At 42.2% G+C, this 14,212-nt stretch overlaps 1 protein-coding gene across 2 annotated transcripts; it reads right to left on the reverse strand.

The window, feature by feature from the left end:
• Nucleotides 1–940: 940 nt before the first annotated feature.
• fhl1a (four and a half LIM domains 1a) lies at nt 941–12,865 on the reverse strand. Of its 2 annotated transcripts, none has more exons than XM_029511733.1 (6): nt 12,730–12,865; nt 4,133–4,314; nt 3,586–3,763; nt 2,602–2,771; nt 2,314–2,500; nt 941–1,727 (listed from the first exon to the last, which is right to left on the reverse strand). In XM_029511733.1, the coding sequence occupies exons 2-6, from the start codon at nt 4,286–4,288 to the stop codon at nt 1,573–1,575; spliced, it is 846 nt and encodes a 281-aa protein (XP_029367593.1). In that variant the 5' UTR covers nt 4,289–4,314; nt 12,730–12,865; the 3' UTR covers nt 941–1,572. The 2 variants fall into 2 exon arrangements, with proteins under 2 accessions (XP_029367593.1, XP_029367591.1); XM_029511731.1 differs by lacking the exon at nt 12,730–12,865 and adding an exon at nt 7,041–7,194.
• Between the last annotated feature and the right edge of the window lie 1,347 nt (nt 12,866–14,212).

The following is a 14,212-nucleotide window of genomic DNA, read 5'->3' on the forward strand; positions in this document are numbered from 1 at the left end:
AACGTCTGACGTTGGACAGACTTGTTTTCCCATATAGTTTTCTGTCGGATCTACATTTTTTTTATTATAACGAACTGTTTTGAGATTTTGAAATTCTAACTGCTCGAATAAGCAAAAGGTTTGGGGACCTTTTTTTGTTTGTTTGTTTTTGTTTTGGCCTTGTTTTCTCCTGGCTAGCTAAAATCTCTTTCTACGTAAAAACTAGTCTGCTTTTAGATCTTAGCTTTGATTAATAAGCTCAAAATTGTAACAGACTTCATAAACCGTCCTTCATTATTTACCATGTCTCTCAAAGCTGCCCACTTTTAGCTCTCATTCACTATTCATCTAGAAACACAAGGCTATTTGCGCTGTCACAGATGCTGTGCTGTGTTTAAGGAATGGTTACTGAGGTGTAGCTTTACTGTGCAGACCTGTACGAGAGCTGTGTGATCATCTGTAACAAAGTTGGGTTTCCCCCCCCCCCCCCCCTCCCCAGTGAGATGTTCCAAACCCAAAAACTTGCCTTTCCCACTCATGAGTAGCACCTGTTGGGGGGGCTGTTGTAGCTGCTGCTTGAAGAGGAACTACATCTATTCCAGGTTCCTGCTGCGTTTTTGAGGTCTTCAGTACGAGTCCTCAATGTTGTTTATAACAATAGGATAGAACGGTGCCTTAGAATTAAGATTTAGTATTTTTATTGTATTACAGCTAACGAAGAGAGTTTGTCTTTACCTCAGCCTCGACAATCAGTCCACCCAACTAGGGCAACGGTGTGAATATGAACGTTTCTCTGGAAGATTTACAAACCTAACAATGACCTGACCACAAAAAAAAAATCTGTACTGTAAATATATATCTAAAGTGTACTGAGATGATACAAACTGTTAAAACAATAAAGTCTTGCAAAAGTATACATTTTTATATGGCATTTCTTCATGTAAAGATGCAACAGCTCCCACTTGGCTTCGTCTTTTATTCTTGTTTTACATAAATTCTTCACTTCACAAGTCTTGATTACTTGAGCAGATTGTATTTCAGCATCAATCTCAAAAATCCTAATTTGAAATTTAAATTCATGCAAAACATTTTTGAATATTTTCAGCTCATTCAAGCATTCATTATAGATTATTAATGGAGGCTGGTATGTATGAGCAGCAGTATGCACGGAAAAGCATTTCATTCTGTCAGATTCCAGTAAGGCACTGAAAAGGCTGCACACAGTCCTGCAGTAGACCGATGCGCTTAATCTCATCCCACTAAATGTATTCTGTTAGTATCCTGACACGAAAACAAGTTGTAGTAATGTGTACGCAGATAAATGAAATCAAAGCTAGTGCATATTTAGTTGAAATAACACCTTCAATGTCAACTTCTTAAAGAGATACTTCACCAAAACTGACTGATGTGACAATTTCAAAGCAAATTCAGAAACTAATATTTCTTTCACAAGAGCTCTGCTACTCTGAAAAATTCCCAAAATTGGCCTTTCATGTGAAAATATCTTTTGTTTTTTTTTTTCGTCAGTCTAAAAGTCAGTTTTGGTGGAACTCCACTTTAAACAGTGATCATCTGAGCCGCTGATTGTGCAGCTCACAGCTTCTTGGCGCAGTCAGGGCAGTAGACAAGCTCTGCGTTGATGACAAAGCGCTTGTTGGCCAAAGAGAGGCTGCACTTCTTGCAGTTGAAGCAGTACTCGTGCCAGGAGTAGCCCTCGTAATTCACCACGTTGGTGCCATGGCCGAACCCTGCAGAGGACAGAAAGGAGGACTGCCCTGATTCTACAATATATCCAGAATCCCAGACTGCTCTTAAATGGCAAAACAATGAAAACTAAAATGTGAAATCAGGCAGTCTTCTTCTTTATTTGCTTATTTAAACAGGTTTATAGATTTCATTTCAGTGCCTGGGCATTTCACTGTATTGGAGAATTCAAAATATTTTCTTTGATGGCTGTAAAGGATGTTAAACTTTACAGCATTGCATGTTTTTTCTAAAAGAGAGAGCAGAAAAAATACACTTCACTTATTTATATCACCTTAAAATCCCTCTTGCATCTCTCAGTTTTTTACATCTCACTTTTTCGTTACTTGTTTACTATCAGAAAAAAAGAAATTTTTGTTTGAATGGTACCTTTGTTCATATTTGTTTCAGATGTTTCAACCCTTTGTATTTAGTTGTTCTTTTCAGAAAGCATTTTTTGAGACCATTAGGAAATCATTCAACATTACAGATCTACGGGGAGGTAATTTTCTCTGTGCAGGTGTCACCCTAAAGAAGAGAGGAACTTCAAAATTTTGTTCCACTACTGTTTTACTATCCATCCCCACTAACCTGTGATGGGGTTCTTGCAGCCGTGGCACTTCTTGGCCACATCGGTCTTGTAGCAGTCCACGCAGTAAATGTTGTTCTCGTGGGAAGTGAAGCGAGCTCCTGCCAGAGGTTTGCGGCAGGTGTGGCACACAAAACACTCAGAGTGCCAAGGCTGGTCCTGGTAGCTGATCCCTCCGGAGGTGATGGGCTGAGAGACAGTCAGATCATGATGACAAACAGGTGATGCGCGGCGGCTTTCCGAGCAAACGGCTGAATATTTTCACAAAAACAAAGGTGCTGAACTTGTACCTGCTTGCAGTGGAAGCATTTCTTTGCAAACTTTTTGTCATGGCAGGGGACACAGTACATGTCGTCGCCCTTGGTCAGGAAACTCTGCGTGCGAATCGGCTGCTTGCATTCAAAGCAGGTGAAGCACTCCTCGTGCCACATCTTGTTCTTGTACTCCACGCTCTTGGCTCCTGACACACAAACACAAAATAAAACCATCTGAACTGAAGGTAAATAGAACTGTCCGTTCTTCACATACAGTACATGTTCCTGTTATTGATTTTATTCTGCTCTGTCTAACTTTATCACTTTGTCTCATCTTGTTCTTTATGCTGGGAGAAATGTTCAAACCCAGAGTCTGGCAGGAAACGTTGGATTCAAAGTTTACAACCACAGTATAAGTTTTTAATGGATGATCCACCTGCATAGGCCACTTCTTGTTGAGGAGGTTTTAATGGTTACCTGCTGATGTCTATTCTTGGGGCTTAGGCTAATAATAATTAACATTTAAGCACTACAATTCAATTCAATTTAATACTGCTTTGTTTTGAAAAACAATACCAAAGAGAGATCAGGAGATTTAAAAAAGAGGTCAAAAGCAGCAAAATAGCACTACAAAAAGCAAATAGATTCACAAATACAGATGTGGTAAATCTCAAAACCTCACAGCTGAATCCCTGACATGAGTCTGAACCTATCTGCAGCTTCTTTCTTGAAAATCACAAAAAAAATGCTCAACTAATCTGTTTCATCAGAAATGAGTGTACTTGAAGTCAATGGACAATATTTGCCATCAAAAGTAAAGGCCAACCATATTTTCGGTTACTTTCTGATTAAAAATCTGAATTCTGACAGATATGAAAGTGTTTGTCAAACCTTACCCATAAAGAAACCCATAAACCATAAAGTCATCTGTACTCAGGCCCATAATCGATCAGTAATCAACCAGCAGACAAAAAAGACTTCCAGAGTCTTTAGAACACAAAAGTATGAAAGCAAACCCACCTGGCATGACAACCTTATAGCAGCCCTGACACCGATTGCCGTCCTCCCGGGAGCCGCACTTGCCACACATTATCTTGCCATCATCCCGTGCGCTGAACGGCTCGCTGGCCAAAGGCTTGTAGCACTTGGCACAGCGGAAACAGTCCTCGTGCCAGTAGCGGTTCTTATGGTGCAGCTCCTGAGCACAGACAGGAGGCGCAGGGTGAGCAGAGGGGCCCTCACTGACACTGAGCACTCATTAAAGTGGACTTTGTTTACTCATCATGTGGACAAAGGCTCGGGGCCAAACTACAACAACAGGCCCATGTGGCAGGAATCAAAGCGAACTGGGATGTGGTGAGCCAAGAGGGAGTTTTGGGGGGATTCGAATGGTGGAAATGCCATACAAAGCATTTAAACCCCATTGATGGCAACAACTAAGTCTTTCACACATTTAACTGACTGTGGCTGAGTGGTGAATGTGGTTTGGAAGAACAGGCTGCTGTGTGCTCATTTGAGACCTTCACTCATTCATCTATTCTCCATCACTCGCTCACTCGTGTATCACCTTGGAATCGGCACCAATGGGGCGTTTACACTCGGCACAGGTGTTGGCACAGAGCTTTTCGAAACACTTGGTGCACACGTGCTTCTCGTCCTTCTTCACGTACTTCTTCCCGTGCAGGTTGTCGCGGCAGTAGTAGCAGTCGAAGCGGTCGGTCATGGTGGAGGTGAGATAACTCCTGGGACCTGTGGAAGCACAAGAGACTGTGAGACAGAGTCTGTCCATCGTGAAGGGGGATTTTTTCCATTAGAGGCCAGATGGGGACAGTGTTGCCTTTGATATCACATCAGAGAGTCTGTGAGCAAAACAAGCCAGAGCCAAAAGGTCCTGTTCAGCAACATCTGAAATCCTTTCTTCATCTAGGTGAGCATGTGAAACGTCATACACTTGGTTCAAAGTGCTTTGCAGTGCGGGGGAAATATGAACAAAAGAAATGAGGGACAAAGTTCAAGATGAGCAAAAAAACAAAAAAAACAAAACAAAACAAAACAAATCCCACACATTTAGGACTCCAGAATTATGCCGGCGGCAGATACTGTACTGTCGATGTGACCTTAGAAATAAAACAAATGCAAACAGAGACTGAAGTCTGAAGTGGAGGAAGCACATTTCAGGGTTTTCTGCTGTCCCTGTGAGACACAGTGGGATGCATCAGTAACAGCAGCATACCAAATTGATGAGGGGGAACGAGACTGATGTGAGAGAAAAAAAAAAAAAAAAAGACTGACAAAATCTTAGCTCATATTTTTGGACTGGCTCGTTCCTCTCAGCTCCTTTACTGCCACCACACGAGTCTGGCCCACACTGCATTTGGAGTAGGCCGTTTTATTGGCTCTTACTGTAAACACCCTAAACTAAGTTTGCTCTGCTCCTTCATTCATCAACATTCCTGCTCTCCCATCTCAGGCGGCATCCACTGGGAGCGGACTGAGCCTTTTCCTGGAACAACTGTGCGCAGGGTGGGGCGCCTTATCTGCATCACTTTAAAGCCCCCCTCTCGTTCTCACAGGATGTCACAATGAGCAGCTGAACACTGTGTGTACTTTAGAAAAAGCAATTTATTCAGCGTGACACCTATCATTAAATCCGGTTAGGACAACACGAGCGATGGATGGAATGGGTGGAATGGCATTTTCTCCCAGTAACCATAGGAACAAGGCAAATATTTATGACAGGGGACTGCAGCTATTTAAGTGGGATGTGCTCCGCAGCCATGTGAAAGATATGAGCCTCCCAGAGCGAGGTATGTGTCCCTGCAGAGCGTGGACGGACTGATGAGAGAGGGTTGTGGAGGAGAACTGTCGGCAGCTGTGCAGCAGGAATAAAGACTGGACCGAGGCCGGGCACTCCCCAGTCCGCCCACCGACCTCCATTTCCTGGCAGCAAAATCCAACACACTCCATCCCCTCAAAACGTACAAAATACACATACCCCCATCACTGAGCAAGATCTATTTTAGACTCAGACTGTCTATATAAAGTACATTGACCTTCCCAAGGCCCACCCAGCGGGGAAGGATGGCGAGTGTTGGCTACTGGGACTTTGTTCCTATTGTGGTTCCAGTTGAGATGTGTCCAGGGCTTTAATCTTTTGTTACGAACAGGGTGACAGCTGCTCGCTGTCAAACAGGCACAGCATGTGCCAACGCGAGAGAGAGCCACAAATCCCAGCGGTCAAGTCCGCTTTAGCCGGAAAGGTCAGTGAAGCCAGTTTGAGAGGTGAGTCAGAAACTGGATAAAGTGGATCGAAGACAGACTGACCCCGAGAGCGCAGCAGCCAAATCAACAGTTGGATTTGAAACCCTCGAATTACGGCAGCCAGCTGTCTTTATTGTAGATCATAATTTCTAATGGAACATTAGAATATTAAATTATCTGGATACTGTGCATAGAAAAAATTATTTTAACAATGTAAAAGAAATTTAATACAATGAACACGTTAATACAATTAGCTGCTCTTTTACCCCCCACTACACATCAAGAAACAGAAAATGGGGGCAAGCTCACACAGATTTGCCCTCCAAGATCACACGTTTAATGTCATCCCTCCATCCACCACTTATCCCCCTGGAGGTTGCACTCAATCTCAGCTGACATTACGTATCCACTGTACAGTTCAGCTGTCTTATACGGCCGAGACATGGAGATGCAAATATTCACACCGTTGAGAAATTAGAAGCTGAACCAATTCCCCAGGTTCAAACCAAGAGCTGTCTGTTAGATGACATGCAAACTGCTGCACCGCTGTGCCCCAGTTTTTATTATAAATACTATAAAACACTAAATTATCTTTATCATTTTAGAATCTAAAATTATTTGGTCATCAAGCATGCGTAAAATTGGTTTAAGACTCCTTTCATAATCCAACTTCCTCCCGCAGTCAAAAGACGTACATGTTTAGTTTAATTAGTGAGTCTAAAATGGCCGTGGACTACGGTATGTTGGCCCTGTGATAGACTGGCAACCAGTTAGTGGTGCCCTCATCCAGTGTCAGCTGCAATTGGACCCTCATGACCCTGATGGATCAGCTGTACAGATTTAAAGATAAAAGGAAGGAGGTTGTTGAGCAAATTTCAGCTCAATGAAATATCAACAAAAACTCCCAAACCTTTCACATGTCTGAAAGGAGTTCTCCTTTAAAGGTAGAGGAAATCGTCTCACTTTTCAAGCTAAATAAAAAAATTCAAATCTATCTGGAACTACCTGGAAGTATGATTTCGAAAAGGTGAAAACGGGGCAGTTTTTCTCAGCTTAGAAAACAATTCAGCGACAAAAGCATTTTCACAGGCGAGAGACAGCATCTTAAAAAAATCCTTTCGCAAATTCACTATTCCTCCAGAACTTTCGCCTCAAACAGGAAACCAGTTTCAAACCTTCCACCTGATCGCTGAAGCTAATTGTCTTATTTTTACCTGAGTGTTTGTAGAAAGTCATGTTTGCTTCCAGTCAGGAGGGAGAAGAAGGAGAAAAGAAAGACAACACAAAGGCCGAAGGATACAGTAGCATCCACAAAAGGTCAAAACCTGAGAGTGCACATCTCACTAAGTTATGGGGCCTGTATATACCCCTCTGTGACCCAAACACACCCCGGCCCCACGTCCAAATCCAACCTTCTGCCCCTCAGGTCCTTTTTAGGGTATGCACAGAGGGGATGAGACGGCCTCCGATAGATTATGTGAGATTAGATACCACTGGTGTAATATCAGGATGTTAAAAAAGGAAAACACAGTCTGAAGATTCTGAAACATGAACATGAGGGATGAAAGATACTCCCACTGCCCCGAAATAAAAAGTTTTGTTATTGCTCCGGACGTCTATAGATGACATGTTGGATCGCTTCACAACACAACTCCAAGCGATGACTCACACTGAGGACAGACAAAGAGCATCGGCGTGTTATTTCACGCTTCACAACTGTAACTGTATTTTCCCGTCCCGGAAAATTTATAGCCACATTCATTTGGGAATGTGCTCCTGGCCATTTAGTGAGACTAAGTCCAGAAATCACTATCTCTTAGCTCTTTCTTTGGTCTCCACCACCATCTTGGGAACTGTTTGGCTCTTTAGATGCCCCGCTGTCTGGTTGTGAGCAGCTAACACTCATCATAATCACAATCTATCTGCACAAGTGAACTAAAACAGTGCAGCTTTGTGCGACACTTGAAGACATTATGCAATTTTTTTTTTTTTTTTTTCCAAATTTAGAATAATAATGATTAGATTCAGTTAATTATCATTATCTCTATTTCCATGTTGGGATCAAAACCATCATAATCAACATGACCATGATCTATTCCACAGTAAGGCTATTGTGGCACTAGAGAGGACACTTAACTCTGATTGGTTTTGGCCTTTAGAGTCAGATGAGCTTAAATACAGAAATATGGGATCATTAGGGCAATTGGCGAAAACCGAGAGCCTCAGGAAACTAGAAATAAATCACTTAATCTGCCTCACAGTAAACTCATTGACCTCGGTGAGAACAATAATATTTTACTCTCCGGAGGAGAAAGAGAATGAGCGGTAGGGAGACTTATCTTTTAACTGTATTAAATAGCCTTCCTCTTCTATTAGACACCAAACAAATCAGTATACTGAGCTAGCTGGTGTGTGTGTCTGTGTGCGTTTGTGTTCAGATGTTTAAATGACATCTGGCTGTAATTACAGATTTGATTTGGTCCGTTAACATGGAACACACATTACATCTCTCCCCTTTTATAATCTATCACCGAATTGTTAGGAAGCCCCTGAGACTAATTAATGTGCAGGAAGGCGCCCCGACTCCCAGTCCCAGCCTACCTAACCCAACCAACAGCAGCTCTTTCTCTTTATCTTTAAAATCCTCTTTAAATTTGGGTTGTTTCAATTCCAAATGCTTTGATTTTTGATGATTTTAATTTAAAATCTCTGCACGGCGATTCATTCCCGAACACTTGTGCAAAACACTGGAAAGACCCTTTCATAACAAGCAATTAAGAGATGGCATAATAATGAACTCCTCTCCAATATATCAATGACAGCTTTGAATTAATATGTAAACCTCGCATCACGCAGAAATAATGTGATTATGGCAATTTAATTTTAATCGAATTCATCATAAATCTGCAGATTTACCATCAATCATTTAACTCAAAGTGATACTGGAACTGAATGAACAAGTGGAGTGGATGGAAAGTTTCTTGTACTAGTCAATAATAAACTTTAAAATATAAAGGTCTGATGTTTGATATTTAAGCCAAAAGTTAAGTGGTGAAATAATTAGATGAAGAAAAACTTGGCAATAAAAATGTAATCTTTCTTAAAAAAAACAAAAACAAAAACCCACTTAAGGTTATTTATTACATGTTTATCATACTATTGTAACAAATGCTTATTTAAATAAACCCAGGCCATGCTTGTTTATGAACTGCCTTCCTGTTCTGCTTTAGTTACAGCACTAATACAGAGTGCATTTGGCTTCACACTGTGTGGTGTATAATAAATGTCTCAGGGTGATCTTGATAAGTGCACCAGGACGGAAAAATAATACAGCCAGTATCTAGTGTCCTCCTCCCCGCTTGCCATCTCTAAAGCCCACACATTTAAGGGAGCAAAAATAACTCCTGATCATCGGGACAAAAAATTAATCTATAAAAATCTTTTCTCCCAGTTATGTAAATTGTGTAGCTGGTATTGTTACTGAGTTTCCTTTTTAAAACTTTAAAACTTTAAATGTGTCCTTAGCATGAAAACAGACAAACCCTGATTATCAGGAAATACACTGCAGGTCATGAATTGGGGGGATTTAAGATTGTGCAGCACGATAAAAACAGTATTTTTTTTTTTTAATTTTTTTTTTATTTTAAGTCTGACTTAAAAAAATAAGAGCAGATATCGCTGAATCGCCGGAACGGGCAGCGGCACCGTCCTCACTGTCCCTGTTACTGTTAGCTTGTGTGTCTGAGAGCTTGTTTTCCAACGTGACCTTTCGCCCTGCAGATCCGTGCGTCTCTGTCACCCTCCAAATCTGGTTAGCAGGGAAACAGACAAGTGGCAGACTCGACCACACTATCTCTGTCAAGGGAACAATGACTCACCGTGGACACGGAGAAATACACAGCAACAAGACACAAGCTGCCAGAAGTCCACAGGCAGAGCTGAGCTGATTTACACTGTGGACATAAGGTCAGAAAACAGCTGAAGTAACCAACGTGTGGCTGCAGGACCCAGACACATGGAGGTCAAATATATGTGGACAAAGAGCTATGAGGGGAGGCCTATCAACACAGCAACACTCCTGCTGGAAGGATGTGGCTTGGAAAGGAGTGCTGCCAAAACACAAACACATTCATACAAGCACTTGCAGATAAAGCCCTCATTGTAGGCCAGCAGCACTTCGGTTTCACATGACTCCAGCCACAGCACGGACCGACAAACCAAAATGAAAGTATTCATGGACAGAGCGTGCTGCTCTCAAGAGATGCTTCACTCGCACTGAAGGCAGTATGTGAAAACCAAGTTACGCTTTCTGTTTGCACATAACGATGACCAAAATCTTCGTGCCTTTGTCTCCCAACAATGAATCAAATCAAATGAAATCATGACAAAGTTACATCCGGGCGCTTTACACACTGACCAAAGTCTTTGTGGAGTTGTTAAAGAGACCCAGCAGATCCCTCCAAGTGCGGTGGCAAGGAGAAACTTTCTTTAAGAGGCAGGAACCCGGGGCAGAACCAGGCTCGGGGGGGCTATCTGCCTCGACTGGTTGGGTTGAAAGAGGGAGAGATGGGCGGATTGGGGGGGGGGGGGCAGGGAGAGAGGCAGAGGCAGTGAGAGTGAATGTGAAGGAGGGAGGGGGGGGGTCAGTAGAGGGATGGAGAGAGAACAAGAACGGGAGAAGAGAAGAACATACGCTGACTGATGGAAGACGCACCGGTAAATATCATCAGTATCATCAGAAGGGAAGAAGAAGAGGTTTCAGTGGGACTGAACTGGAGTAACTGAGCGGGAACATGGAGCAGACACAATGACGTCTCAGTTACTTAGGCCATGTCCTCGTTAGCCTGTGCAGTTTGACCATAAAGCAAAAAAAATGGACACAGAGAGAAGATTTACTTCCAAGTATGAAGTTTAGTCTTCTTTTCTAAAGTATGGTTTGTTATAGTCGGAGCTCCAACGAATTCTAGAGCTGTTTAAATTCGCTCCACCCTGAGCAGCTACAACAACAACATGCTCAAAAACATTTTATGATGCATACTTTTGCTACAAATGAATTTGTTCATTCACAGTTTGAAATCTGAGCACATTTCGCCGTCCGTAAGAGAATGTTATGTACTTAGAAACCAGCTCTTGGTTCTGATATGAGGCTTTACACAAGTTTCTCAGACGTCAAAATGAAAAAGCCACAAAAGTCCAGATTAAAGCCACATGTCCATAGACTGTATTGTAGTTTTATTTGTGACATTACATATTGTATTTTTGTGTAGTATTGTGTGCTCTAGCCGTCATATTTGGAGTGATTATTGCTAAATATTTGTATAGATGGTTATGTCTTCCTGGCATCTGTTTGCTTTATTAGACTGCCAGGATAGACATACTTATAGATTTATCTAAAGTTTGTGTTGAAAAAAAGGACACAAGGATTAAAAAAAAAAGAGAAATAGCACTTTAAATGTGTTAAACAGAAGTTAAAAAAAAAAGAAAAGTTAGCCAAATTCAGCGAACCCAGTAGATGTTGATACTAAAGGGGACATTTTTAACGCTGGTGGTGCCCCAAAAGAGTAACGATCCAAAAAAAAAAAAAAAAAAAAAACAAAAACACCTCACATTCTCCCCCCGTACATCTCTCTGTCTTTTCCCCGTATCTGTTTCATTTCTCTTTCTCTTTTACTCAGAGAGTCATCATGTGCTGTTCAGCTGAGGCCGGAAGAGCTCAGCATCCAGACGAGACGATTCTGCCTCCACTTTGTCCTGCAGACAAACAGCCAGCATTGCCTATTTAGGCATCTTGCGCCGAGCTGTTGAGTGTGTTTCATCGACTCAGTCATCCACACACAGACGCATCCTCTCCGTCTCTCAGCTTCATTTGAAAGAATAAAAGAGATGATGAAACAGCCCTCCTGGCATGTCTCTGCCTGAGTAAACTGCAGTCACAGAAGCTCTCAGCCATCTGAGCGCGGTAAATATCCTGCTGGAGGCCTGATGAGGAGACCTCACAGGCACTGACTTGACAACTTCATTGAAGCTTTTATAAATTATACACATCCTGAGCTCTATATGAATGTATAATCTCCAACTGTGGACTTGGACAGCACCTTTGTGCCAATATTACATCAAAATTTTAAAACGTAAAAGCCTGTCGTTGCCTTGAAAGTGATTTCTAAAATGGTGCACTAAGGAAAGACCAGTGAAAGTGGGTTCGTTCATGTCTCGGTCAAGCATGAAGTTTTTGTGGGCTCTGAAGTGTGGTGAAGTCATGCTGGAGCCCGAAGGAGGGCCGGAGTGGCAGAAAGAGGACTCTGATCCAGGTCTCCTAAAATGACATCATACATCTGGCTTGGCAGAGGCCCAAAAGCCAAAGGGAGGAGCGGGCCACCTTTGTGTCCTGCCCTCCATTAGAGAGGGAGCAGCATCAGTGGAAAACTTCTCAACAATGACCTCAGCTGGGAGTTTACAAGCTCTTCCTGTGGCTCTAATCCTCAATTTCAATTCAGATCGAAGTGCGGATCGGCAGGAAATGGGAAAGGAAACTTTATTCCTGATACTGAACGTTCAAAAGCTGAGCTGCTTCACAAAACATGAAAAAGTGAGTGAGTTTGATGGCAAAATTTAGATTCATACGGATGTCTTAAAAAAAAAAAAAGAAGAAGACGCGCTGGTGCTGTGCCAAAAAAAGCGCATCACCTGACGCGCAGCGCAAAACCAGAGTCCTGTACGGTGCAAACAAACTTTTTTATTTTTATTTTTTTTTAGCAGTTTTTGGTTAAACCCACTAATGTTACTGACTCAAATGTTGTAAATCCGATTAGACAGGAGCTGCAATGACACGATGAAAGCGCTGAAGTGGACATCAACATCCCGGTGCTACCTGTTGGATGTGAAGCGGCTGCGTCTTGGACTCACCTCACAGACGGACTGATGAAGTGCCTCAAAGTCGACAGCAGCAGTGTGTGTCCGGCCAGTTTGTCCAGAGGTAAAATCTGAGGAGGCAAGGCAGCTTTAAAGGACAGAGAGAGAGAGAGAGAGAGAGAGAGAGGGAGAGAGAACATGCAGGACCTGAGCCAAACCTCTGTAAGCACTCACAAACAATGACCTCAACGAGGAATTTACAAGTTCTTCTTGTAGAGTTCTTGTTGGCCGTAGACTTTTCTCTATCCTGAGACTTAAAAAATGACCTTTTTGTGTAGAAGGCACGTCTGCAGTCAGACCTCCAGTGAGATAATCTCTTATTCCACCCATATTGTGCATTCATCGCTGCCTTTTTACAGAATAAAGAGTCCCGCGTCAAGTTCACACATTTTATCCAACTTCTGTGTTGGCCTCAATCATCTCCTTCTTTGGTAGTGACTTGAGGAATTACACCAAGATGACTCATTCTTAAGCACAAAGTAAATACTTGGAGCCTCCAAACTTAACCCTCAAAGTTAATCCATTATAATTACAAATCCATGATTTAATGCTCATTAGCCGTTCCTGTTATACAACACAGATGCCAGCTCCCATATATCAGGCGTGTGACTGAGACAAAACAGCTTTTTGCATCGCAGTTTGAATTATATCCAAAGTGTATCCATCTGCAGGGATGAGAATCAGATGAAGGCAAGGATGCACCTTTCTGAGCCGAGGAGGATGGAGAGGCTAAAGGAGGATTTTATGGTGGTGCGGCCAATTTTATCATGTTAAAAGTGCCACCGTTACTTAAACATCAGGCAAATAAGTTGTCTGAACATGCATCAACTTGTTAATCCTTTATACAACAGCAAGTACGGGATACCTGCGTGCATTAGCATCATCACATCAAGACTGTTGTTACTTTACATCAGTGCTGATGAGCTGCCGTCTCAAACTCTACTGTCCACACAAAGGCCACCTTTCGTTTTATCAAAGCAGCATTTAACCAAGTAAAGAAGGTGCCAGGATGAATTCAAGTCAGAGCACGTTGCAAAAGAGTTTTGGTCTCAAAAATAGCAATTCTCGGAAATGTCACGAATGAGTGGGAAACATGTTCAGGACACACAGTTGGAGAGAGAGAGAGAGAGAGAGAGAGAGAGAGAGTCTGAACTAAGTGACTTTTTAAAACTACCATTTCCTCTCCGGACAGTTGCTCCACTACACTGACATTCTTGAGCGTACTGGAGGGAGTTGTGTCCATATTAGGAACATGTTACCTGATATCTGGTACAAATCAGGCCTGAAGGGGAAAAAGCTCCATCAGCTCAGCTGCACTGGGCGTGGCTTTTCACATTAACACCACCACCACCAGGGAGAGATGAATGAAATCTGTGATATCAAATATCCAAACATTTCTTTTTGTTGTTCATTAAATCCTCAGTGTGTGACAATTCATGATCATTTTATTGTGTTCTACTGGAGAAATAATAGATAA

This window comes from Echeneis naucrates, chromosome 10 (genome assembly GCF_900963305.1).
Source record: "Echeneis naucrates chromosome 10, fEcheNa1.1, whole genome shotgun sequence".
NCBI classification, from domain to species: domain Eukaryota; kingdom Metazoa; phylum Chordata; class Actinopteri; order Carangiformes; family Echeneidae; genus Echeneis; species Echeneis naucrates.